Source organism: Takifugu rubripes, chromosome 4, assembly GCF_901000725.2.
Source record: "Takifugu rubripes chromosome 4, fTakRub1.2, whole genome shotgun sequence".
Classification (NCBI taxonomy): Eukaryota; Metazoa; Chordata; class Actinopteri; order Tetraodontiformes; family Tetraodontidae; genus Takifugu; species Takifugu rubripes.
The window spans coordinates 6326723-6351988 of NC_042288.1; the positions used below are offsets into that span (position 1 = coordinate 6326723).

General features: G+C 41.1%; 4 protein-coding genes across 15 annotated transcripts in view; 2 read left to right on the plus strand and 2 right to left on the minus strand.

The window, feature by feature from the left end:
* Positions 1 to 79: 79 nt before the first annotated feature.
* On the plus strand, positions 80 to 5592 carry cfap36 (cilia and flagella associated protein 36). Of its 4 annotated transcripts, XM_011603122.2 has the most exons (13): positions 80 to 99; positions 526 to 706; positions 967 to 1031; positions 1155 to 1256; positions 1919 to 2033; positions 2148 to 2235; positions 3008 to 3164; positions 3397 to 3489; positions 3744 to 3840; positions 3941 to 4086; positions 4273 to 4437; positions 4588 to 4680; positions 4972 to 5592. In XM_011603122.2, exons 2-13 carry the CDS (start codon positions 601 to 603, stop codon positions 5074 to 5076), a joined length of 1332 nt encoding a protein of 443 aa, XP_011601424.2. In that variant the 5' UTR covers positions 80 to 99; positions 526 to 600; the 3' UTR covers positions 5077 to 5592. The 4 variants fall into 4 exon arrangements, with proteins under 4 accessions (XP_011601424.2, XP_011601426.2, XP_029690644.1 ...); XM_011603124.2 differs by lacking the exons at positions 80 to 99; positions 3397 to 3489 and having other exon boundaries at positions 391 to 706; XM_029834784.1 differs by lacking the exons at positions 80 to 99; positions 4588 to 4680 and having other exon boundaries at positions 392 to 706; positions 4273 to 4438; positions 4994 to 5592.
* A 97-nt stretch (positions 5593 to 5689) lies between these two features.
* On the minus strand, positions 5690 to 13066 carry ppp4r3b (protein phosphatase 4, regulatory subunit 3B). 2 transcript variants are annotated; one of them, XM_011603121.2, is made up of 16 exons: positions 12609 to 13066; positions 11972 to 12027; positions 11660 to 11758; positions 10905 to 11531; positions 10495 to 10572; positions 10092 to 10208; positions 9887 to 10003; positions 9604 to 9735; positions 9392 to 9494; positions 9279 to 9320; positions 8562 to 8720; positions 8307 to 8476; positions 8088 to 8227; positions 7868 to 8019; positions 7653 to 7780; positions 5690 to 7508 (listed from the first exon to the last, which is right to left on the minus strand). In XM_011603121.2, the coding sequence occupies exons 1-16, from the start codon at positions 12748 to 12750 to the stop codon at positions 7407 to 7409; spliced, it is 2364 nt and encodes a 787-aa protein (XP_011601423.2). In that variant the 5' UTR covers positions 12751 to 13066; the 3' UTR covers positions 5690 to 7406. The 2 variants fall into 2 exon arrangements, with proteins under 2 accessions (XP_011601423.2, XP_003963927.2); XM_003963878.3 differs by having other exon boundaries at positions 7868 to 8016; positions 12609 to 13065.
* Positions 13067 to 13685: 619 nt separating this feature from the next.
* pnpt1 (polyribonucleotide nucleotidyltransferase 1) lies at positions 13686 to 20284 on the minus strand. Its single transcript, XM_003963877.3, has 28 exons — positions 20064 to 20284; positions 19750 to 19810; positions 19583 to 19657; positions 19355 to 19460; positions 19200 to 19249; positions 19008 to 19071; positions 18886 to 18933; positions 18688 to 18801; positions 18404 to 18590; positions 18245 to 18296; positions 17993 to 18050; positions 17797 to 17893; positions 17599 to 17701; positions 17354 to 17424; positions 17134 to 17170; positions 16987 to 17053; positions 16822 to 16911; positions 16672 to 16725; positions 16401 to 16510; positions 16232 to 16303; positions 16088 to 16151; positions 15921 to 16004; positions 14999 to 15082; positions 14791 to 14897; positions 14621 to 14676; positions 14451 to 14529; positions 14312 to 14359; positions 13686 to 14222 (listed from the first exon to the last, which is right to left on the minus strand). Exons 1-28 carry the CDS (start codon positions 20180 to 20182, stop codon positions 14052 to 14054), a joined length of 2328 nt encoding a protein of 775 aa, XP_003963926.1. The 5' UTR covers positions 20183 to 20284; the 3' UTR covers positions 13686 to 14051.
* Positions 20285 to 24520: 4236 nt separating this feature from the next.
* ccdc88ab (coiled-coil domain containing 88Ab) overlaps positions 24521 to 25266 on the plus strand; it is a 38197-nt gene continuing 37451 nt past the window's right edge. For 6 of the 8 annotated variants that reach the window (XM_029835686.1, XM_029835688.1, XM_029835687.1 and 3 more), the window contains exon 1: positions 24521 to 25153. In XM_029835686.1, coding sequence (XP_029691546.1) covers positions 25091 to 25153 — 63 coding nt within the window. In that variant the 5' untranslated portion in view covers positions 24521 to 25090. The remainder of the gene's footprint in view (positions 25154 to 25266) is intronic. The other 2 variants (XM_029835690.1, XM_029835691.1) reach the window with 1 other exon arrangement.

The following is a 25266-nucleotide window of genomic DNA, read 5'->3' on the forward strand; positions in this document are numbered from 1 at the left end:
GTTTCTTTAATATGAAGACTGTTAATTAAAGGCGGGCTTACCCTTACGGCTAATCCTGGAAGAGGGCTTCCCCGTCATGCCCGGTTTCATTTGCTCCAGGTTGGTACCTGTGTCATACTAACTTTACTATCATGTGGACTAAATTGTTGTTGATTTACTATTGCATTTTATATTAATAATGACATGCTAGGTTTTTGTATTGGCTGGGGATAGTAAAACAGGTTTTGACGTTTGGAATTGCAAATTACACTGTCTGAAAAGAAGAGATTTGTAGTGCATTGTAGTGTGGTTCGTCGTTGCCGCCTGGTGACTCGATGCTGGCCGATAACTTATAGGTAAATGACCAAATTCCTGCAGGATCGGTCCCTCTTGGGCTTCTGTAACTTGGCGTTTGTGCTGACGCAATGGTTACCATAGAAACCGATTAGGCGTCGCCACCCTTAGAGGCAAATTGATGAGTGCGCTGTCTGTGTGCAGCGCTGCGAGGTGCAGGTCGGAACAGATGCATTTTCCCGTGCTTTTCAGCCCGTGTGTCGGAAGTAAAGCTGGACCTGCTGACCTGAGCGCCGTCGCTGGCCGTGTTGGTACCCGGGAGCAGCCATGGCCGAGGACGACCGTGAATGGGTCTTCGAGAGCATCGTTGGCTACCTGAGCAGTCCTATATGGCTCATCCCCATCAATGAATTCCTTGAGACAAAGTCCTTAGGTAAAAGAAGAACATATGACGACATGTCAAATGTTTTTTGTGTGTCTGTGCCCTGTTAGCCTAGTGGCTAAGCTAATCCAGAGGTAGCACAACGGATTAGCCACCGTTAGCTGGCTAGGTAAAGTAGTAAAATGAGCGAACTTTATCATAAAGATCAGGCTTGTGTAACTTAAAGGCTGCAAAACGTTCCGTTACATATAAGTTTATGGCTGGACGGTTTGCTTTTGGCTGCTTCGTCTAACTAGCCTGCATACTTTCAGTTTTCGATGATGAAGAGGAAAATAAGTTGTCATATACAGACATCCATATGCAGTATAAGACCTTGGTGAGTACAGACTTGCATCCAAGCACCCTGATTCTATGCAATACTTCGTCTGCTGGATTAAACAGTGATTTTACTTTGCAGACTCACCAAAGTATGCTGATGTAAGCTGCTTTGCTGTTATAGGTGGAGAGGCTGTTGGATAATTACATGAGGGAAGTTGGCATCAGTGACCAGCAGTTTCTGGATGCCTGCACGTCTCCTTTTGCCAAGTCTAAAACAATGCAGGTATCTTAAGCTCCTTGTATAAGATGCCATCTTCAAGTTAATCTAGGTGGATATTCAGATATGTGTTTGCTGCTTGGAGAGGCCAATTTCTCAACATTATCATCCATAGGTGCAATGTGGCCACACAGGGATCTCAAAGGATGGAGTTCATTGGTATCCCCTGGAGATGTAGATCTAATTAATTAGCCCTGAGATGGATATTCACTGACCTGCTCACCAGATTAAAGCACCTTAAATCACTGAGTGATGCTGAAGTTTAATTTCGCAGCTGCTGCAGGTTCTGTCCATTTTTTTAGTTCATTCATAAAATGACAAAATGATTAAGTTAATCTGTTTTTAATCAAATAATTAATTCCTCTAATCTGGTGAATAGGTGCATGAAAAAAGGGCTTTTAATGTGAGGAACCTGAGACAGTGTACACATTTGGGGTAACGGGAATCCTGGTTACTATTTATAAGCGTTCTTATAGGTTCGCTTCATTGTGAACTTACATTTGCTGTATGTGGAGGAAAACTGTTGCTTCTGTCTTTCTCAGTTGGATTTTGTTTAGCTTGTTTTAAATTTGCCTCACTGAAATAAGAATAAAAACTTGTGTTAAAGTAGTTTTTAATAAATGTTTGACACTGAAGATCTGTTCATTCATTCTTTCACTTTCTTTCAGTCAGTGTTCCAGCCAATTCTGGCTACAGACGACTTCCAGATGTTTCGATCAATGATGGTCCAGAAGAACATGGAGCTGCAGCTTCAAGCCCTCCGGATCATCAAGGAAACTTCGGGTTGGTTAATTTAACACATTTTTCTCACTAGTTCAACGTTGAGTTAAGATACTGGTGGAATTCTTGCGAATGTAGGTCATTTTAATGTGTGTGTATGTGTGTGTATGTGTGTAGGAAGCCTTCCCGATAGTCTAACTGATGGTGTGGATGAGATGAAAGAGTTGGAGGAGCAAGAAATAAGTATTCTACAGGATGTTCTCAAGTAAGACTCATCTGTCTCTCTTTTTTCCACCTATACACACGTGCACACACATGCACACACCCTTTTGCCTCTTTGGAAGTTTCATTGTGGCATTTTCACCCAAGTGACAGGACAATATTTTCTTTAGGTGCTATTTTTAGTGTCCATGATTGATACATTTTCAGATGAATTTAATCATTTTACATGCAGTAATATGAATATTAGGGCATGTTGCAGTGGGCAGCTTGTCTATACATTATGTGTCCAAGACTGTGGAAGCTCTTGTCCCTGTTCTCTAATGGGATTTTGCATGTAGCTGCCTGGCCAACTAGAACACTTTGCATTTCATGATGCTGCAGTTAAGCTCCTTAAGATGCAGCTAATTTCAGTTCGTGGGATTGACTCAGCGGAGAAATAGCATTTCTATTCTGTATTTTTACGAAAATTCATTTCTGATATGCGCATGAATTGCTCATTTCCTTTCATATTTGTGTTTTGTCATTCATGCTTCACCCAAACAATGCAACACGCAGTAGAGCAATCATGCATCACAAAGCTCAAACTGCACATATTTGATCATTAAAAGATGTTCTTATTATTGCTTTATTGTGCATACACACATGCTTGTATGTGTATGTGTCTGCTGTAAGGCAACTTAAGCTATTAAATGAATCAAATTAAAGGATCTGTGTGATGCCCAGGTGATCCCTGTGAGCAAGCCTGAGTGATGTTTCCGCTACTAAAGGCTCAATTGACCCAGATAATACAACAGCTCACTTTCATTTTCTGTCAGAAAGTCAAAAGAGGAATATGAAGCACAAAAAAGGAGGCAGCTATTGGAGGTTGAGACTCCTTCCGCACGCAGCAGCACTTCCCACAAGTCAGCAGCCATCAGCAGAGAAGCCCAAGATACCAACTTTGCCCCCGGCCAACAACGCAACTCTGCCAAGGTAAAAATCCTGAGACCAATTGAGCTAAATGAAATCCTGATGATTGCCAGACTGTAGCACCTCAGATTAAGCATGTGAGCCTTTTTGTGCAAGTCCAATCAGCAAAGTAGGCCACCCTCCGTTATATAAGAGGGCGGAGGTGAAGCTTTGTTTCCAACATGACTCTTCCCATGTTGGGACTCATGCAGCACTGTTGTCAATAATGTCCTGTTGGTTTTTCATTTTCATTAAGGCCAAAACTGAGGTGAATCGTGACAGCAGTGGCAGCAATAATGTTCACCACACCCGAATAGTGAATGGAAGTAGTGCCACTGAATATAATCCGGTAACCTAAACCCATCCACCTAGTACATCCATATTAAAACCAAGGATGCATTAATGCCAATTCCAATCGATGTTTACTAGATATCCTGATTAAACCTACTTATTATATATGTTGTGCAGTAATGGTGTAATTTTCCAATAGTGTTATGAATGTTTGTGTGATTTAGGAGTGAATAGATCATTAGTATGTTATATGGGGAGGCAGAGTGCGATATCATCTGAGGAATATTCATTCTTTTGGCTGATTTACTGCAGGAGAGAAGCACAGCAGCGAGAAAAGAAGTCAAGATCTCCAGACTTGAAACAGAGAAGAGCGGAGCTCTAAGCGGCTCCTCATCTACAGTCACTCCAGGTAAATCCGAAGAGCTTCAGTCTTTTTTTCCACCAGCAGCTGAACCACAAGCTTCTCTGACTGACATATTAACACGCTGAAACACACTGTGTGCGTCCAGAGTTGGAGCGTAACGGCGTGGAGGACAGCGTCCTTCCTGCAGTAAGAACGCCACCACGGTGTGCGCAGGGCGGCGGCAGCCAGCCGGTGTCTGAGGCGTGCCTGGAGGAGGCACACAGGGAGGCTGGCTTCTCTAAGCCCTTTACAGTAAGTCCGTCTGGGTCGTTTCAATTCATCTTCATGTCCTGGCAGTAAAGAATGTGTTTTCCAGCGAAGGGCATAATAAAGTAACTCCAGGTTTATTCACCTAGTAAGGAGTGGTCAGACAGCCCAGAATTCTCACCTTTCTCTGGCTAGTTCAACATCTTTGGTTGCGCCTTTATTTAATTCCAGGAGTTGTCAACGTCTCAGCAGGAAGAGATCCAGCAGAGGGCAGCATATCTGCGCCTGCAGCGAGACAAGCTGCATGCGCTGAAAAAAGAACAGCAGAAGAGCACACCGACATCTCCGGAGGTGACTTCGAACCCTGAACCCACCACCACCAGCAACGTGTCCCCGGTAACTGCAGCATATGACTTCATTTGTTTTTCGCCTGATATTCTTTAACTCTTATCGTCCTAATTTCACACAATCCGTCTGACTTTGCTCTTTTTTTTGTGTATTATTTTGTGCGGTTTTCATTTTCATCTTGTCACACTGGCCTGTCAGGAGGCAGTGGGACAGTCCCAGAGAAATGGGGCCTGTACCCCCCCTCCTCCTCCTCCTCCTCCCTCAGCACAACGCTGTAACTCTTCCAAGAAGGTGATCCACCTGTCTGATGTGACCAAGTGAATTTGTTCATGCTGCAGTGTTGCACCTGCTGCATTACTATAGGCAGCTTGTTTAACTCCTGGTAGCGAGCAGTGTCCCTTCCACTGAAGACTCCAACAGAAAGCTTTTCTTATGCTGCCTGCATCAGCATCAGCCATTTGTTCAGCCGACTTTAGCAAGTCTGTACATGTGTTTGTGATAGTTTGTCTTCCCTCCCTTCTCCATCATCGCTAGAGATGATTATAGATTATTTGTATTAAAATCTACCTGGTCTCCTCACAGGAGGTGTCTGCTGAGGAGAGGAAGGTGTCTGCTGATGAGAGGAAGCAGCTACAGAAGAGAAAACACCTGGCTGACAAACTGAAAGAGGAAGTGATCAGGAAGTAACGCCCAGCCCTTCTGTCGTGTGTTACTACCGTAATCTAGTTATTCTGCCACTCTTAATCTAGAGAAATCATTTTATGTCGCATTCAAGGAAATATCAGGTCTTCTTGGCGCATTCTTGATTGTTACACTGACAGATGTGGTAAAAGTTCCTGGTAATGTATGATGAGATTAAATTAGGAAAGGGAGAAATGCTTTGAATGATATATGGGATATGTGGTGAACAATAAATGTAAAGTGTAAATATGATGGAGTTTAATGAGATTACGGGTTACAGATCAGAAAGTGATATTTTGTTGATGTGTCATTAGGATGCACACGTGTACAGTTTTGTTCAATTTCACAGGATTTGCTCAAATCTTGTGCTAATAACATTAGCAGCTCATCCTAATCAAAGAATGTGGTGGGATTTGTGAAACTGAACATGGGATATTTTCATAAAAAAAGAGGGAAGATCCCGATTTGTCACTTTGTATCTCATGTATGCCATTTAAAATAAATCACATTTTATAAAAATCATCTGGAATTTGTTCGATGCATGGAGTGATGAAGGAATAGCGACCTCTGTTGGCCAGTCAGTGCAACAATCAAATCAAAACAAAGCTTCAGTAACCAGTTCAATGTCAGGGTCACATTTAATTTCAAAATGTATCAAATAAACTCATACAAATGTTAAGAATTAATGGTGCTGGTAAATGCACTTAGGACAATTAAAAAACAACTCTTGTTGGGACAGGAAAAAAAAAAGAACTGGCTGTAGGTAATAAACTGGTCATTACACCACCGTTTGTGGAGCAACTCTGCAGTTTTAGTATTGTCTGATAACGCTTCATTCTGTCTGCTGCAGGGTGTTCTGGTAAATTTGAGGAATATTTTAACCAACCTCTGCCTGCCTGTTGGTCAGTCACCTCTGATCTGTCCAAATCTTTTTTTTTTTCTTAATAAAAACTGTTCAGCTGGGATTTTTTTTAAAAAAAAAGTTATTTACAGGGTAATAAAATGTATCTTGGAGAACAGAAGATGTTCTTTCCCAGCTGGCAGTGTTGCGAACTGTTTTTCCTGCCTTTGAACACGATCAAACTCCTGAGACAACACGCGCCAATAGAGGAAGAGCAACTTTTCAGCTCCGTCAGACAATTCTGGGGTACGTGTGGGCACAAAAGAGAGACATCCTCGGAATTTTGGCTACAACAGTGACTTTACTGCAGTTTTTAATGTTATTTTTAAAACCAGCATCTGAAATTCCTTTTCATTTTACAATAAATCAAATGCACTTGACTGGACAGGTAAGAGTGACCCAACCTTTGTGCAAAAAAAGAAAAGAAAAAATACACAGGTCGGAAGGTTTTCCTGCCCTTTGAAAGTCAAACCAGGGCAAATGATTAAAAAGGGAAAAACTCTGTACAATACTTCTTAACAAAGTGATGAAATACAGAATTTCAGGTTAATGCAATTCTGTGTGTGTGTATATTTTACAGTGAGCCTTGGCAAAAATGATGCCATGGTTTCTGAAGGTTCGAGTCCTGCTCCTCTAGATCCAAGCCTCACCACTGGTCAGTTTTCTTGATAAATGTCTGCCTTCAGTCAATTTCCTCGTCTCAACTTTTTGTTCAGTTATTCTAGTTCACTAGATCCTTTATCCCCAACAAACGTGGACAGTTCTGTTGCAGGGAGGCACACACTACTACAGCCAGTCAAGCTTACTATAACTGACGGCTAGCCCTGCTAGCCTGACTGGCCTGCGGAACAGTTCGTACACTGGCTGGTTGTTGCTTTTCCTCCGTCTCTGGAGCTCATTAGTTCAGGTTCCAAAAGGCTGAAGATGGAACAAGTGGGGACGCACGGGTTCCTGGGTCGCCGTCGTACACAGCTTCCTTGCTCCTGTTGCTATAGCAACAGATCAGCACTGGGAACCACCATAGCACTGTTGTTTTCAGCAGGAACTCTAACTGGTCAGTAAAGAGGAGATGGTGGTGATGGGAAAAGAGTTTTGAAGAAAATCAGAACTGGAAAAACAGAAGATTTATGGAAGAGGGTTGAAATGGCAAAGGACAGAGTAGACTGGGATCCCCTAAGGAGGCTGTTGGTCAAGGGTCAGTATAAAATCAACAAGGAATAGCAGGTGGTTTCCAGAAGAGTCTCTTCATCCCCTTCCACTGAAGAAAAGAGCAGAGGTTGGGGGGGGGGGGCAGTGAGTCAAGGTCTCAGCTTTAACCGCCTCCTCACTGAGAATGAAAAATGGCACAGGCACACCATGGACCAATGAGCCAACCAGAGGAGGAAGAATGGGACCAAATCCGTTCACCCTGACCACCAAATCAGTACAATCAGCTTTAAGAAGTCAAGCGAGGTCGCTTCCTCGGAGACTGCTCTTCTTCATCGTCGTCTTCTTCATCCTCATCATCGGGATAATCCACTAAACCAACCAGAGTGGTCTGAGAAGGAATACAAACATCTTGAGTGACATCGTAGTCAAGGCAACATGCTTTTATTAGCGTTGTTCATCATTTCAACCACGTGTATGTACCTCAGCAGCGGCAGTTAGGCCGGGGTTAATAGTCATTAATCAACAATCTTACCTTCATCACTGGTGTGGCAGGGAGAGAAACCGTCTTGACAGAAGATGCTGAGCTGCTGTTTGGAGTGACTGCTGTTGCTGTTGGGAGTGCAGCAGCTTTAACGTTGTTACCGGCACCATTGGCGGCACCTGCCAGAACGCACAGTCGAGATGGTAAATGTGCCGCTACGCTCCGATAACACGCTCGGTATATTCATAGATGCTGGTGGTGCCAACCTTTCTTGGCTTCCATGTATTTCCCGTAACTGTCAGAGAAGTCGTCCTCGATTCGACTCTTCTCGACAGGCTCTCCTTCATCGTCGTCGTCGTCATCATTGAACCATAACTCCTCGTCTTCATCCAGAGACCTGGCATCTCTTCGATATCTACTGGAGGGAAAACTGGGGTGTGATCTACTGAAAGAGGGGGGGATACGCGTGCTTGAGCTTCTACCGACCTGCTGATTCGCTGGCTCTGCCTGTCCTTTTCCTGCTCGTACCGCCCTTTCAGCCCCTTGAAAGTCTGCACATACTCAATGGATTCAAGTGCTTTGTAAAAGTTATCCACAATATGAGCTATTAAAGACTTGATATCCTCCTGGAAAAGACAAATACACAAATCACTCACAGAAAACCCCTCCTCACGTGTCAACAGACGTATTTGTGCTTCTACTCACAACTTTGATGAACTCAAACAGTTCTATGATGGCCGAGTTGAGAAGGTTGTAGCGGGTGCCATTGTCCAGCAGGGCATTGATGACAGGCTCAAACAGGTTTCCTTTGATTATGTAGCGGTTGTAATATTCATCTTTCAGACCTATGATTCTACGCATGAATCGCAGGGCACCTTGGAAATAAACAAGCATCTGTATTTGTGTACGTGGCAAAATGTGCTTAAACAGATAAAACCACAGCGTGTGTCCAGGACTTACAGAGCGCGAGGAAGGTGTGTTTGGAGTTCATGAGCACCAGCACTCTTCTGAGCAGGTCTTTGTTCATGATGTAGGTCTTGATGTGATAGGTGTGGTGCTCCACACAGAAGGTCAGGAGCTCCAGGATCAGCGCCAGTAGCTGAGCTGTCTGGAAGTTGTCTAAAAGTAAACATATAAATAAAAATTGAAAAAACACATCGAGCTACTTAGAGCGTTGAACACACTCCATTATTAGTTTGTCCTCAGCAGCTGGACACTGGAACACACATATGGCTGATCGTTCCACCACACTCCAGACTCAGTTAAGCTATTTTTAAACCTCTCAATAGTAGTGAGCTGTAACATACAGATTATTATATGCTTGGGGACAGTGATAAGAGGCGATTTGAAATCATTTATTCCTGTTAAATCTAGTGATTCCACGCTGCTAGGCCGAGGCTGTGGGCTACAGGGTACACCTATAGCATTGTGTCATTTAATTCAAATCTGTACTTTTGAGTTATTTTGCTAACAGACAGACAAATCCCAGGTTCCCCGTAACAGCCTCAAATCATTGTTGGACATGCCGGCTAGAGAAAAAAGCCGAACTAAATATAAATTATAAGGTAGAGCTAAACATGAGGGACCAGATCTATTTTTAAGTCAAGCAAGTGCTGTGAATATACCCCGACTTTTCACCAATCAGGGCTTTGACAGGACTCTGGACATTCCACTGACCTGGACACACTGGGTTTATTTTAGCCGATCCCTCCTGTAGATCTGAAAGATGACAAACACAATAATCAGTGAGGGTCAACTGGTCTGGAACACTCAATACTGACTCAACTCACCTTTTGAGATTTTATCATGTGCTGTGTTTGCCAGCAGAGGAGCAGTCAGGACATGCATGCAGTACTTGTAGAAGAAACTCAGAAACTCGGTCTTCTCCGTTTTCTAGAGGAACCAAAATAAGATGTTTTTGTGAGTTAATGATAATGTTTAAGGCAGAGACGTGTATAGTTAGTGTGTTACTTTGGTCTCTACGCCCGTTAGTCTTACTTACATTAGTGGATGCCAGCATGTTCTCAGGGTCAATGAGAGTTCTGAGCAGCCCCATCAGCTGTACCGCTCCTCCCAACTCTGGGTCAGAGTCACAAATCATCTGCTTGATCACTACATTTATCAGCAGAACATCCTATAAAAAAAAGAGCACCCAAATTTAAAAATAAATTCACCACAGCATTGCACGCAACAGAATATCATAACACAATCTAACACAAAAAAACACATGGTGTCAATTTTGTAAATTGAATTCTGGATTATTGACGTCATCGTTACTTGCTTACATCATCTGTCTGCTGTGGTTCCTGCATGACGAATTCTCTGACCATGGAGGGGCTGAATTCCACCAGGTATGAGAAGATGTCTGTAGCGGCTGCCCTCACCTGCAGGTCATCCATTCCCTTAATGCGAGAAAGGCAACACGCTGACATGCGACCCAGCTGAGTTTTACAGACATACACTCATTTGACCACAACGGTCGCAGCGTACCATGACTATTTCAAGAGCAGGTAAGATGCCGAGGTTGGCCAGAGTTTTGAAGAATGCATCCCTGTTTTGTGGCTGCAGGGTTTGTGAAAATGCACAGAATTCCTTAACAAAGTTTACCTGGGAATCATAAAAGTAAAGATTAATCAACAGTAAAAATTAAATAATAAATGAAAACAAACAATAAAGAATCACTCGGTTGTTCTGATTCTGACCTTTAACAATTTTGATTTATCATGAATGATTAAAAATATTTCCCTTTGCAAACAGTAAAGAAAAATAAATGCATGTGACTAAAATTACAAAACTGGAAGATATTTCCACACAGCAATGAAGAAAATATTCAATACTGGGAACATGAATAAAGGGTGAATAAAAATGTTGCTGTCCAATAAGATGCTCTTACAAGTTCTCTCCTTTTACTGTCGTCGGTTCCTTCGTCTGTAAGCTGTGCAAAGACCTCCGTCAGGAACTTCTCATCCTCCTTTAAAAGGAAAAAACAAGTCCAAATAAGAAATACACTTCATTATGCCTCAAGTATCCATTACAGATAATGAATTATTTGAAACAGAATACATTAATGCAATATTGCATCTATTATAAAAGGACTACACATATGTATGAACCGCAAACCTTCTTTTAATCTGTAAGGTTACATCTGTTGAACAAATGAGTGGATTCAGTCTAGAAGTTACGTTTTTCTTTTAACTAAAAGCTAATTGGAAAGTAAAACTTGTCCAACAAGTCCCGAAAGGCACAAACGTGTTGAGGAAGTTTATCTGTGGGGGAAAAAGACATTGAACTTTAGCTCAATACCTGCAGCATACTGACGATCTCCACCTTGTTGAAGAAAATGAATGATGTGAGTGTTGACAGGAAGTTCTCCTCGAAGACAGACGGCGTTGGTAGGATGATATCCTGGATGTACTGCACCCGATATGTCTGATGGATCTTTTGCCTCAGCTCAGAGTCCGTGATAGGGATAACCTCCTTAAATTTGGCTGTCTTGGTCAGGAATTCCCGATGACGTTTAGGTTGGACGAGCGCTGGGTCATACTCAAGGCAGCCCACCACATCCATGATACAGTCGTCTGAGAACATCACCTCAAAGAGGGCTGCTTTATTGAGGAACAAGACACCCCGGACAATCTCATAGAGGTGATGCAAGCCTTCCCTGTTATCCAGGTCCTCGCATACTCTGAACAAGCCCAGGAGTTTCTTGATGTAGCCCTCACTCACCAAAGCCAGAGCAAGTTTTTCCCTACGGATAGGTGACGACAGGACGGAGGTAACCAAGTCGGCAATCTCCTCCAGTCGACTTAACTCACACGGAGGCAGTTCCACAAGGTGGCTTGTTTCTGGAATCTCCTCTGGAAAACGCTCTTCTTCAGACTCATCGATGGGATCTTGGGTGATGTCGAGGGCAGGGTCTTTGCCTTGAACCTGGGCATCAGAAATGTGCTAGATAAATAAGTCGCTTGCAACTGTTGCACAAACAAGTCCCAAATCTAATACTTAAGAACTGTCACAAAACAGCACCCAAATTATTAATAATACAAAAAAAATCTTGCCTGGCAAATCTTCTCCCAGATCTCATCACAGCCCGCCTTTTCCTGGAAACTTAGGGCAAGATCATAATTATCTGCTTCAGACCAAACAATCAGTGTGTCCTGGGGATATAAAAAAACAAAACAAATTCAAACACAAAGTTCCATAATTTAATGATTTAAAGTGGTTCATATGGAGGCTTCTCTTAGTTTCATGTTTTAATACTCCAAATATCACATCTGCACCTTCTATTCTCACAATCACCAGCCATTAAAAAAAAAAAATCCTGAGGATTACTAAATGTTAAACACAACTGAATTGTAAACAGTACTTACCTGCTGTTTTTGATATGCAGTGTTCGGGCTTATCTTCGATTCCAATAACAGTGATCCTGCAACAATGAAAAGTGGGTATAACTAGGTATAACTTTTCATCAACTGCCAGAAATAACAGAAATTAGTTAGATTAATGGGTGGATGGTTGCTGCTTACTCATCTTTAAGCTTTCCTGTATACAACGTGAAAGTTAATAAAGTTCCAACACAAAAACTAAATTCTAATCTTAAAATTGCCACATCAATAACCGGCGTGTGTTTATTTCTAATCTGCTTTATATACACATAATAGCTCGCGATAACAGTGTTAAGAGTTTACATGGTTAGATTTTGAATAAGCCAAAACACGATGTGATCACAAGTGTGAACATCACTCTATTGAGGCCCCCCATGCTACTACGATCACGTCGCCAGATAAACAGGCTTGCTAGCCAAAGTTGTGCAACAAATGTGGCATTGCAGAGGTAAATATGCCCGCTCCAAACAACCACAAACGAATATTTAAAAGTTTAGGCGACTGAGTCATATTCGATGAACAAACGCATGAAGTGGTTAACAAAAATCATTCTTTCTGAACAAGAGATTTGCTAACGCTAATCAACGAAACGTCACTGCGGCTACGCTAGCTAGGAACTTACCGTCTGATTCAGCTCGAACTAATAATGATGTTCCTTTTAGTCGCTCAACGAAGGTAGACGAAACATGTCCGGTACCCCGATCGTCCCACTGCCGATCCTCATTCAACGTATATACTTTCACTCGCCGCCGAGTGTCCGACATTGTTATCCAAATAGAAGCTAGCACACTAGCTAGCCGCTAACAAGCTATAGCCTCACCTCGTCTGTTTTCCTACCCTCGACCTGTTAGCTTTGTTTCCAGCTGCATGTTACTAAACATGCGCGTCTGTGTAAAAGTCGTAAGCAAAATATGTTAATAGTTATTCCCTTAACATGTCGAGTTCACGATTTGAAGGAGGAGAATACGTAGTGCCGAATTATAATATTCCCACACAGCAACTCTAAAGGCCTTTGAGCTAACGTCCACGGACCGCCATCTTGTAATCCGATCTTGTGTTCTTCTTCGACGTCAATCAAGCAGAAGCTGCCGCGGGGTCTCCACCTCCGAGCGAGTGTCCAATGAGAAGCGCTCCCCACTCGGTGTACCACCTAGCGGTAGGCAACGGAATAGCAACCGTCCTCAACCGCCAGGCATACTGTACGACGAAGATATAACTTTAAAAACATTAAGATAGTGATAAGGATAAATACTGTGCTTGTTCGGGTTAGCCATAAGGGAAAAAAGGAGGTCGCCCTATACTTCAGGCTCGGGTTTTTACCCGGATAATTTGATTAAAACCCATTCATAACATTTCAGACTAACGCCGGCTGTTGCATAACCCCTGGCGTAGGTAATGATTGCACAAAATACAACAGTACAGTAGTACACATGCAAACAGTTGAATGTCTATTTTCAAACATTTGTGAAAGAAGAGGTCGTTCCCTTCTGCAGAGAACAAATCAAGGTCCCTAAAGGCATGGATGTGAGAGTTTTATGGGGAGGAATTTGACTGGCTTGTGCCCAGTTCTAGCTGTCGGAAGACCTTTGGGATGGATTGAGCAGAAATTAAGGGACAGGCCATCTCATCCAACATGACTGGATGACCTCACAAATATACTCCTGGAAGAACAGAAAAAAAACTCCCACGAACACACCTCTAAACCTTGTGGAAATGCTTTATTTACATATGAAAAAAAACTGCTGTAAATATATAACATGCGTTAAATAGAGACTAAATTTGAAAACAGATTATGATAGGATGAGTTAGTTTCAATACAAGCTGAGCGAGGAAAGGAATGAAAACAAGCACAACACATTTAAGTTAAAACCCGAACATTTCTTGAAGTGCATCTCCCGCACATCAATCCGCATGTTCGTCTCGATTTGTAGCCACCTGTTGATGCCAGATGTAGGAAAACCGGTTTAAGGAGCTGAAACACCACTGTGCATATTTCAGAATGTCTATCAATGAAAAGCACAGTCAAGTCTTTGTGCACAGCTTCCTTTGTGACAGGATCAGAGGATCACGCATCCTCTGCTACTGATGCTGTGCTACTGGTTTGGCTGCTGCTTGAACCCACAGAGATGCTCTGTTTCTCACTGAGTGTCTTAACGACAGTTGCAACAGGAGACTGCAGCACCTTCCTCGAAAGTCTCATTCTTCCATCTGTTGGGTCGCGTCCAAAGTATTTGACCTGTCAAAAAAGTTCAGAGCAAAGATCTCACAATGCAAACACGAGGAATCCTCTTAGTGTTTAGAAACTGTGGAGTTAAAGACACCTACCTGAATCTGTTGTCCCACTTCAAAACCTAAAGCACTTGGATGTTTTATCTAGATAAGGGCAAAAATACAGGGAAGATTTTAATGGTTTACAGTCAATGGGAAATGGAAGAACAAGCAGTATTGTGAGAACTTGTCGAACCCGTTTGTGATCCAGCTGTGAGTTGTGTAACAGTACAGCACTCATGTTGGGATAAAGTTTCACCATCACCCCAATATCCCTGGAAGGAAAGCAGAAACAACTAAAACATTGTTTGCTTCTTCTCCCAGATGCCATTGAGCATCTACTAAACATCCACATCTGTTTCTTACCGTATCTCAATAATGGTGGCAGTGTAGATGGCACCAAAGTCCAGCTGCTGTTCTTGCTGCAACAAAAAACATCGTCTGTAAATGGACCTCATCTCATTTGTGACATGAATACGAAACATTTATGGTTTTTATCGTTGGTTTCCTTATTTCCTTGAGTAGGAAAAACTCACATCATCCTTGCTGATCTCACTGATAGAGGCGAGGACTTCATTCATGGCTCCTGGTGTTGGAGCGAACACAGAGAATGTCTCCTCATCCACCTGATTTATTGTCACCCCTCAAAAAGGCAAATCAACAGTTTCAGCGTAAAATTAAAGCTTCTCCACACAATTTCTGGGTTTATTTCCAAGTGAATAAAAAGATCAGGTTGCATAATACCTGTCTGTGCCTGCAGCCTGCGAAGGTTGTAACCGCCTGGACCGACAAAAAGCGCTCGTTTGGAAATGGGCACTCGCACATTTTCTGAGTTGACAAAACATTTTTGCATGTCTGTTAGGGAGGCTTCAGGAAGACACAACCAACTTGTGTAAAAGGCTATAATTCTACAGGTGTGCATAGGTTTCTGTCCTTATTCACATAAGTGACGTAGTCATCCTGGGGTTGTAATCAACCACAGGCCACGGCCGCTTTTCAAACTTGTAGGTAACCAAGGTTGTTTTAATCTGGAAGTGTTTTTAAGTGTTAAGAGGATGCACCAAGTATCTGGTGTATACCACCTTGACATCCAGATATATATTTCTTCCAGTAGTATACTTGTTGTCTTGTTTGTCATCGTCTATGAAAACAGTATGATTGCAGTGATTTAGGGGTTGTGTGTACATGGAGCCAGATTTTGTAACACTGCCGCAATGCTTAATTCGGTCCGACATATGCGCCGCGTGCGAGTGTTGTTATGCGCCTTCTTGACCAGCAGATGGTGCTATTGGACCACCAAGTACGCTGTTAAGTATGACAGTTGTGTATGTATTTTACGCACCTATTAACTCTATCGTAAAGTGACTATCACGTATACTAGAGTTTATGAGTATTGCTTGCAACACATTAGCTCATTTTTTATATCTCCACAGTGTCGTGTCATAGGCATAAACCTGACATGGACCAGCCCCGACCCTCCCCTCAATTTCACTCTTCACTCTGGGACGCTTTCCCCCTTGACTAGCCTTTCTTATAACGATGAGGTCCGGTCATTTGACTACACGCTGAAGATTTACCTGTTATCTCATCAGAATAACTATGCAACTGTATCAACAAGCCACACCAACTCTCACAATGGTTCTGTGTGATGAGAAAAACAACTTACCAATAACAGGTCCATTTTCCTTTCTATTTGCTCGGGGTTTTGCAATACATTTATTCATGATGCCCAAGATTTCTCGTTTTGCCACTGAAACACAAGTTCATAAAGTCACTTTAGTTTATCTTTCACAATCATTAATTCTGAGCTGTCTCGCTGCTTTTTGAGCTCACCTGTGGCCTGCTGAATAGCCTCCATTACCAATTTGAGAGGCAAACCTGGAATCTTCACATCAGCCTGGCGGTGAAATAAACACGTTTAGATAAATGTGTATCTTATATTCAGGACTTTCCTTCTAGAGCATTAAAACATTTAACCTGTAAAGCAGTGATTCCTTTGTTTGTTCCTGCCAATTTGAAGTCCATGTCTCCCAGGTAATCCTCAATGCCCTGTTCAAAAATAATAAACATTAGGCAGCTCATTAAATATGTACATCTGGCAGTTACAGACAGTTCTAAAGTGGTAATGCAAGAGAATTGTAAGCACCAGAATGTCAGTGAGTAATCTGTAGTCTTGGATCTCGCTTAGTTTTGCTGGGTTGGCTTTGGAAATGAGGCCGACTGCTACGCCAGCCACAGCAGATGAGATCGGCACACCTGTGACGCAAAGCGATCATAAAATACACTGATGCATCCTTTAAAATCTCTAATACTCATTTAATACGGTTATCTAAGCAGTTGATGTCAAGCTGTTATTTAAAATCATTTAAATCTATTAACTTCATATATTTTTAACACTTCTATTCCCACTCAGGTACCTGCGTCCATTAGAGCAAGGCTGCCTCCACACACTGACGCCATGGAGGAGGATCCTGACACGGGTTGAAGAAAAAGAGAGAGAAACTTTAATAAAACTTCTTATTGCTGATTGCTTGTGCTTGTTTCAGAAACAGCTTCAGCGTACGCACCGTTAGACTCAAGTACCTCAGCAGTGACTCTGATAGTAAAAGGGAATTCTTTAGGGATGACTGATCTTAAGGCTTTCTCAGCCAGGGCCCCTGAAAGACATCAACAGCAAAACTTCGCAATCTTTGGCTCTACTGTCTGGATGGAGACCAGGATTTTCTACACACCGTGACCAAGCTCTCTCCTGTTGAGGCCTGCTACTTTTCCTGTTTCATTTGTTGCATATGGCGGGAACTGAAAATAAGGAAAAGATTTTAAATGCTCGTGAGGGGAAAAACTCAGATACAAAAAAATAGAAAATACATTTTCCTTACTTCATAATGAAGCATGAAGTTTTTGTCTTTAATGCCACTGCAGAAAGGAAATAAATGACAGAGATTATTTTAAAGTTTGTTTTAAAGCCTTCGTTTTCTTGATTTTAATTTAAAGACTAATCATTTTTTTCTATAGCTATAAAAAGAAAAACGGAATGTTCTCAACCGGTTTCATCACCGTAAATGGAACATTTTCAAGTGTGTATTCATGTGTTCTTACCTCAAAGCTGTGGTGATTATATCTGCTTTGACGCTGGATTCAAGCGAATCAAATGTGACACTACTCAGCACCTATAGAACAAAAAGATTTACCTTTACAGGTGCTGCACTCAAACAAAAGACCCTTCTGTGGTCTCCATTCTTTATCAAAATTACAGTGTTTTACAGAGAAAACAAGACTAAATATTCATTTTCAATCTCATCTTTGCTTGATTCATTTCCTCTGACCTGGTTGTATCTGCATACCTGTGTTTGTCCTCTCTGGAACAGAGCTGAGCCGTGCAGCGGTTTAAAGAGGTCTACCTCACAAGAAATGTTTCTTAAAGCTGTCAACTCCCTCCCATCACATCTACAGCATTAACAAGAAGAAAATAGATTTTTGCATGAATTAAGAGAACATGCTTCTTACATAGGTGACAAAGATTTTATCTAGCACTGATTTACCTCCTGTATTCATTAAGAACTAAATTGCGGAATATTTCTTTGCATACAGTGTTGAAAGACTCAATGACTTCGAAGGGCTCAGCCTGAGGGTACCTGTCTGTGAGAGGAACATAACAATTAACACTGTTCTTCTGACAGAACTAAATCAAAACAAGAAACAAGAATTTAAACTCTCCGTGTAGAAGAAATAATTTACCTTTTATGTTCTCTTCAGTTTCAAGGCGAACTTTGTTAATAGCTTCATCTCTTGAAATCTAATACAAAGTTGAGAATCTTTTCACATTAATTGGAATTTACTTCAAAATAGACTAATTATTATAGAAGACAAAAGAGCAGTAAATATGTGAATGGCAATTTGTATTTTAATAATTGAAACACTTTTGAACATCAGCAAGCAAACTGAGCCCTCATTAAAGCCTTTACAAAGGTCAAGAAAATGTACATTTACCTTATCATGAGTGGAATCTGTGAAAACAGCATAGATGCTCTCAGAAGCTACTCTGCAAAACAGAAACAGAGAATACATTTAATTATTTTATTTAGTTAATGTATTTTTTGCCTGGCTGTATGTAAACTACCAATATGGCTATGGTTAATGTCATCTTACTGCCGCACATGTTCCACCATGTCAGCTGGAACTGAGAAGAGCTTGACTGGGGTGCGTTTGGTGATCTTCTGTTCTCGTGCGAGCTGCTGGATGGCGTGTATGATCTGTTGGGTGTGTTTAATGCCAACTTTGACTGCATGACAGAAGTCCTGCTGCAGTACATTCTCAGCAGATGCCTCAATCATCACTGATGAACAATTACACATTGAAGAAACATTTGAATCAAATGGTCAGGACACGCAGGCCTACATGACCTATTTTCTAATGTTTTTTTGACACCTTACCCACTTGACTGCTCGGACCTCCGGCCACAACCAGGTTAAGAGTGCTGGAGCTCATTTCTGCCCTAGTGGGGTTGATCAACAACTCTCCATCTGCTAAGCCCACACGTACAGCACCTGTACGAACAAACAAATAACTTTGTAGCCCCAAGATGCTAATCACTGGTACAGTAGAATGTTTTCCCATTCTTTGTTGCTCACCTACTGGTCCATTCCATGGGATGTCAGACAGGGCTAAAGCAGCCGATGCTTTAATAAGAGGAAAGATTAAATTAACTACAGATCCAAGAACAAACTGCAGATAATCACAAGATGCAACTAACCTGCATTGATAGCAAGAACATCTGGATCATTGACACCATCAACTGCCAGCAGGTTGCAAATAACCTACAGGAGATGACAAGAACACGGGTTTACACAAAAGACAGTGCGGGCATCGATACATTAATATTGTTTTGGGTTTTTTTAAAGAAAAATATCAACCATATATTTTCATGAAGTGTTTAGAAACTGACCTGAGTGTCATAAAAGTAACCAGGAGGGAACAGTGGTCGAATTGATCTATCTGGACAATAGAAACCAAAAATTAAATGTTACTTAAAACGCACAACAATCACCACCAGCACAACGAATAACAGGCAATTGACTGCAAATATTCTTAACTATTTACCTATAAGTCTGCTGGTGAGTATCTCATTATCAGTGGTACCAAGCTCACGCCTCAAATAGTTGGTAGGAATTCTCCCTGCAGCAGCTGCTTTTTGTCTGTAGTCCACCTTTTATACACACACACACACACACACACACATACACAAGCATTACACACACACACACACACAATACACTCACTACAGAACAACGTCCTGAAATTCAAGTCAATAATCATGACAGAACATACCACAAGAGGCATGAACTGGGATGAGGAAGGTTTGGTTTTGCTCACAGCAGTCACCATCACAGAGGTCTCCCCCAGCTTGCAAAAGATCAGAGGATTTTTTTTTAGAAATGTCAAATTGCCGCATACAGCGTGATTGCGTCTGTTGTAGATTCTGATTGCATGTGTACCTGTACAACAGCAGATCCATCAGCAAATCTGGCAAGTCTCCCAGAAGCTATTTCAAGTTTCCTACGATAAAAACACCGCATATGATCCAAATATCGCATTAATTGTCAACATTACATTAGCGTCATGTAAAAAGTACCCAAATTTTATATATATATATATATTCACCCTTCTCTTGTAGAAATAGCTAACTATTCAACTTGTCAAAATAAAGATATCAAAGTAATCAATCCACTGGCATTTTATATGCATATCCTTAATGAATAAAAAGTGTTGCCCGTTAATAAGTTGACTGAAGTGAATAAAGTCGACATACTTCTCCCCAAGGTCCACTCCCACTCTTCGTGGATTTGAATGGCTACTGTAAACGCTCTGGTGACATAAACGAACCTGAAGCCGGGCAAATGAATGCCCTAATCGAAGGAAATACCTCATATCTCGAAAGATAAAATCAAAACCTTAAAATAAACTTATAGTCGGAGATTCTCCGGTTCAGACGTGCGTATAGGGGGCTTCCATCTTAATTGGTCACATGTGCGGAATTGCTTCCTCGAATCGCGTGATCTGATAGGCTCAATTGGAACAGATGTGCAACGTGAAATATGTCCGTACCATCCGTTGAACAATAGTTCCTCCCTGATTTTAGTCATCCGGAGCATACTTAACGAATTTCACTTTGCGTCGAATTTACAGTTTTTAGATAGAAATAAGAGATTGATGAGTATTTTGAGTAGCATTGCTAATATTATAGAAGATTCTTCACAATTATTCAATAAGAAAGAGTGTATCACAGGAGGCAGCTGCGTATGAAGTTCGCAATTGTAATTCTTTACCACTAGGTGGCAGTATTGTCCAATAATGAGGAATGTACACTGTGGAAGAGTAGCGGATATATGGAAAAAAGATCACACGTGCATGACGTTTCCGGATCCATTGTTCCTCACCAAAATTAGCTGTTTGAAATAAACACATAGCTTAATCACTGTCAATAATGTTTAATACAGAAGAGCAGTCGAATAACTTTGCTCTGTGAATGTTTTGTGTTTTAGGATAAAATATATATTTGACTGAGTTCCAGACTTTGACTTCTGGCAGAATCTACATTACGTTGTTTTTACTGTTTCAGGCCACTTAATTGACCAAGCGTGAAAAAATGTTATTTGGATATTATTAATATCATCTATTATGTCCTGTATGGGAGCCCTGGTAGTTACATTTGCCAATATTTACCCAGGATCTAATGTCTGCCTTTGTCAACGAATTAATACCAGTAATAAATAAATTGAGAATGTCCATTCTTTATAGAATTTCCTTTTGTGTAGAAATACTGCTGCAGTTGTGAAATTGCTTGTGTTTTCTCTTTGTTGACAGTAGGCTCATGTATCTCTTATTGCTTAATTTTGTGTCTGTGCCTGCAGATCAGTTTTTATAGCCAGAAAGCACAATACTTAGTGAGCCCTCGCACCAACAGTGGGGTGCTGCAGTCGTTATGGCAACAGATGAGCATGGACAGCATCTGTAAAACTGGATTATGTTTCCATTGCGCAGACTTCAGTGCAATTTCACACAAACCAACACGATGCAACAACATCTCTTATTACTCCCAAGGTTTGTGTGAGCATGACTCTGTGATACATTTAGATTTTACGACCATCCACTCAGCAGTGAATGCTTCCTGTAATCGTTTAGATGACATAATGATAAACAGCAAAAATGACCTTCACTTTTTACAGCATTTGATTGCTTCACGACTTTAACACCTATGTGTTGTACAAACGTACTGCTAGATGTCATGACCTCTGTCATATATAACCTGACAGAGGTCAATATGCATCATTGTTATATCATATATTTGGAAATAAGAGACCGGAGCAAAACCTGGTGTCAGTTTCTTGTCAAGGATTACGAATGACAAAGGGACAATTTCTCTTCATCTCTCTCTCGTTTCATCAGTACACACACACACACACACACACACACACACACACACACACACACACACGCACAGACACTAAGGATTTTCTTCAGGGGTGCTAGGTGAGGGGTTTCTAGGTCACTGGCAGGCAGAGACATTCCTGTCGTGACATAGATTGAGATTATCACCTTAAAGATCCGGAGCCAGTTTGACTTCATACACAACTTTTGGATGTGAACAACCATTGAAACACATGTTCTGCAACATAATTTATAACATCTAGTCCTTAAATGAAATACAAAATAATGAAGAAATTGCAACCGGTTTCTGTTTGGGAAAATCATTCCTGCCGTCAGCTGTCAGCCAGTAATTGGATTTAACCTCCTGAGACTGATGTGGACAACCATAAGCTTGAGTGAAACCACTGTTTGGACAGCTCATGGTACCTTGAAGTGCCAAGGCATGATTTCTTTTGTCACAGACACGGTAATTAGATTACAGTACATGGCAGAGCAGAACGGTATCTCACATGTTCCAAATGTCTTAAATGAATTTAAATTTTGGATTCATCATATTGAATCAAATTTAGATTTTGGATTCAATATGATGAATATCATGAATCCAAAATCTAAATTCATTTAAGACATTTGGAAAAGTAATATTGTTAGTGTGTAGTGAACAGAAATGGTATCCAATAGTATCAAAGAAAAATTTAAATAAAACAAGTATTTTACTGTCAAGATGGTTGAATGTTAATATTGCTGTCGTGGCGCCGGTCAAAACAGGTAATTTAAGACAGAGGAAGCGTCAGTAAGCGTCAGCCTAATGTGCTTTCTTGCATGTGAGTTCAGCAGAGTCCCAAATGAAAATATTTGTGGTGACTTGTAAATTCCACTGCAACAACTAACAGGAAACTACAGCGATTTGAAGGAGGTTTATCTGGTCGCTGAGGAGCCTTAGCTCTCTCCTTGGTGGATTGAAATCCTCATCCAGTGATTTTTCTTCCCCTCTTTTTTGCCCTGGATTTGATTTGCACCAACTCGATGAATCATTTCCATGTGTTCACAGATTCTTAAGGGTTTTTTGCCTATTTTATATCAGTGTTTGTATGTGAGGAATGCTTCTGAGGATGTCTACACTTGTGGCCATAAGTGAGGGCGGATGCAGCTTTATGGGCGAACTAAAAGCATCATGAATAATATATGCCAATAAAACTAGCGGGAGCTTCCCGTTCAATCCAAGGTTAAGGAATTCTACTCTGATACAAATAAATGCTACACTGTGCTGGAGAGAACAGCTCTCTGATGAGCAGACAGAGGCTAAACCGACAGAAATCATTTTTGTCTGTGTCAATACTGAGCTGGAGGGTCAAGAAACATCTGGTTTAAGAAAGAAAATGGCTTGAGTTTGGATTCAATAGATAAACAAACTGATTACAAGGGAAAAATTGAATCACAATGTGGAAAAGACTATGTACCAATTCATCAGTGTCCGATGCAAAATTTAGGTTTGATTTTCATTTAAAAAATAGGTACTTACAGACTTAAATACAATGGCAGTAAGATATGTAATATAAAACAATAGACAAAGTCCAAAGTATGTTTGTTGCACATTTGATTCTGTCACAATGAAAATAAGGAATATTTGGGCAGGTTTTTTTTAAATTTCCACCTTAAGCTGCAAGACATTTTTTGAAAAAAAGAAAAGAAAAAGAAAGACACGACAAGCTTTGTTATGATCTCTAACGGCCTTCAGCTCAAACAATGACCGGTGCAACCGTTGTTCTAAATGCAAATAAGGTCTGCAGCTTTTGCATTAGAACTGCTCCTGAAATGCGCTGAGGAAATAGATAATCAATCTGCCCCAGGTCCTGAAGAGGTGACCTGGCCTCTTAGGGTTTTCATTGGTTATCTGTCTATCGACACTCACAGAGGCATTCATCATCGTTCCTGACCTCTGGGATGGAAGAGTGTGGGTCTTTCAGCCCTTGCCTTGATACTGAAATAGATTTGCTATGCACTTATTTTGAATTTTCAGCTGCTTCTATGACTCAGCTTTATTAATCAAGATCTTAGTCCTTTTCGGTCGAAAGAAGGTAGAAGCAGTAACTTTTATCCTTGAAAGAGTCTGCGCTTTACTTTAAGGCACTATTTTTAGCTTTGGATATTTATAAAACTTAACATTTTGGTGAGACAACTTTAAAACTTTTCTCCACATGAACAATTACAATTGCTTTTTTTGTTTTAGTGGATTTAGTGTACATGTCCCTCAAATCCTGCTGAAATATATAAATTCTTTTCTTTATACAGTATGTGACCGACTGGACTGTTGAAAGTCTTTATTCTAATAAGAAAATATGTTCACCCATAATTTCAGTCAGTTGTCTGTATTGTATAAATAAAACATATGTTCATCTCGCCAGCAGGACAAATGTCAAGTTATAATTTTACTGTATCCCTTCAGTATGCTTATGTACATTAACCAGCAGATGTCAGTATTTTACCTTCTGATGTAATGGACTGCTTGCTAGGCAGACAAAGGGTCTAAACCAAGATATTGTTAAATATATAATCATAATTAAGGTTTATTTTGAATTAGTTACGTCCCCTCATAATACAGTGTGCAGCAGAAGAGATTCTTACAGTTCCATCTCTCTTCTAAACCTTCGTTCGATTCCCCTTAATTGTTTTTTAAAATCAGACCATTATTCTCTGGCAATCAATGAACCGATTCGTTTCAAAGAAGTGGAGAAAGGATTGATGAGGGGCCTATTTTTTCTTTTCCGCACACAGGAGGCGGAGGAAGATGCAGAGAAGAGAGAGAGAGGGGCGGTCCTAAGTGTCCTCCAGTCATCATCGCTGCTCTGCGCTCATTTGAACGGAGGCAGGAGAAGAAGAAGACTAACTGGATAAAAATGTCCTTTTACCCACTGGAGGGATGACTAACATAGCATCCAGGAATCTGGGGTTTTCATTAGTGGATATTTTTACTTCTTAGACGCGTTGAAGGACTGCCTATATAACGTTCTGTGATCTTTTTTGTGTCACGCTCCCCTTAAAAAAGATTAATTTGCTAGCATAAAGCTATACTTCACCTGGTTTCACAGGTCAGCTAACATTAGCGATCACAGACCCTTTTTTATTTTTTTAGCATCAAAAATGTAAAATTAGAAAGATTCTCGTCCTTGCCCGGAACCAGCAAGTTCAGATCCTGTCATCTGAAACAGCTGGGTCTTGTCTAGAAGATTGTGGATTAACGGATGTGGATTTTTCCCCCCTACAAGAACACCCGTCTGTCTTTCTGTGGATGTCAGCCAAAATGCGCGAATCGGCTACATGAGTGGAGCTAAAAAAACGCACCTTTCTGTGAAGGATTGCACATTTTTTCCACATCTGCTAAAATAAATTGCCCGCGTGGCTCTGGGAAATATGGAAAACGAGGTTTTCACCCCTTTGCTGGAGCAGTTTATGCTCACGCCTCTGGTCTGCTGGGTAAGCGCCCTAATTACCTATTCAAATGTGTTACAACCTCTTTCGGTGGCCACATCTGCCCGCTAATACAGTCCATTTATTGGGTTTATTAACACCCTTTTGCACCCCCCCCC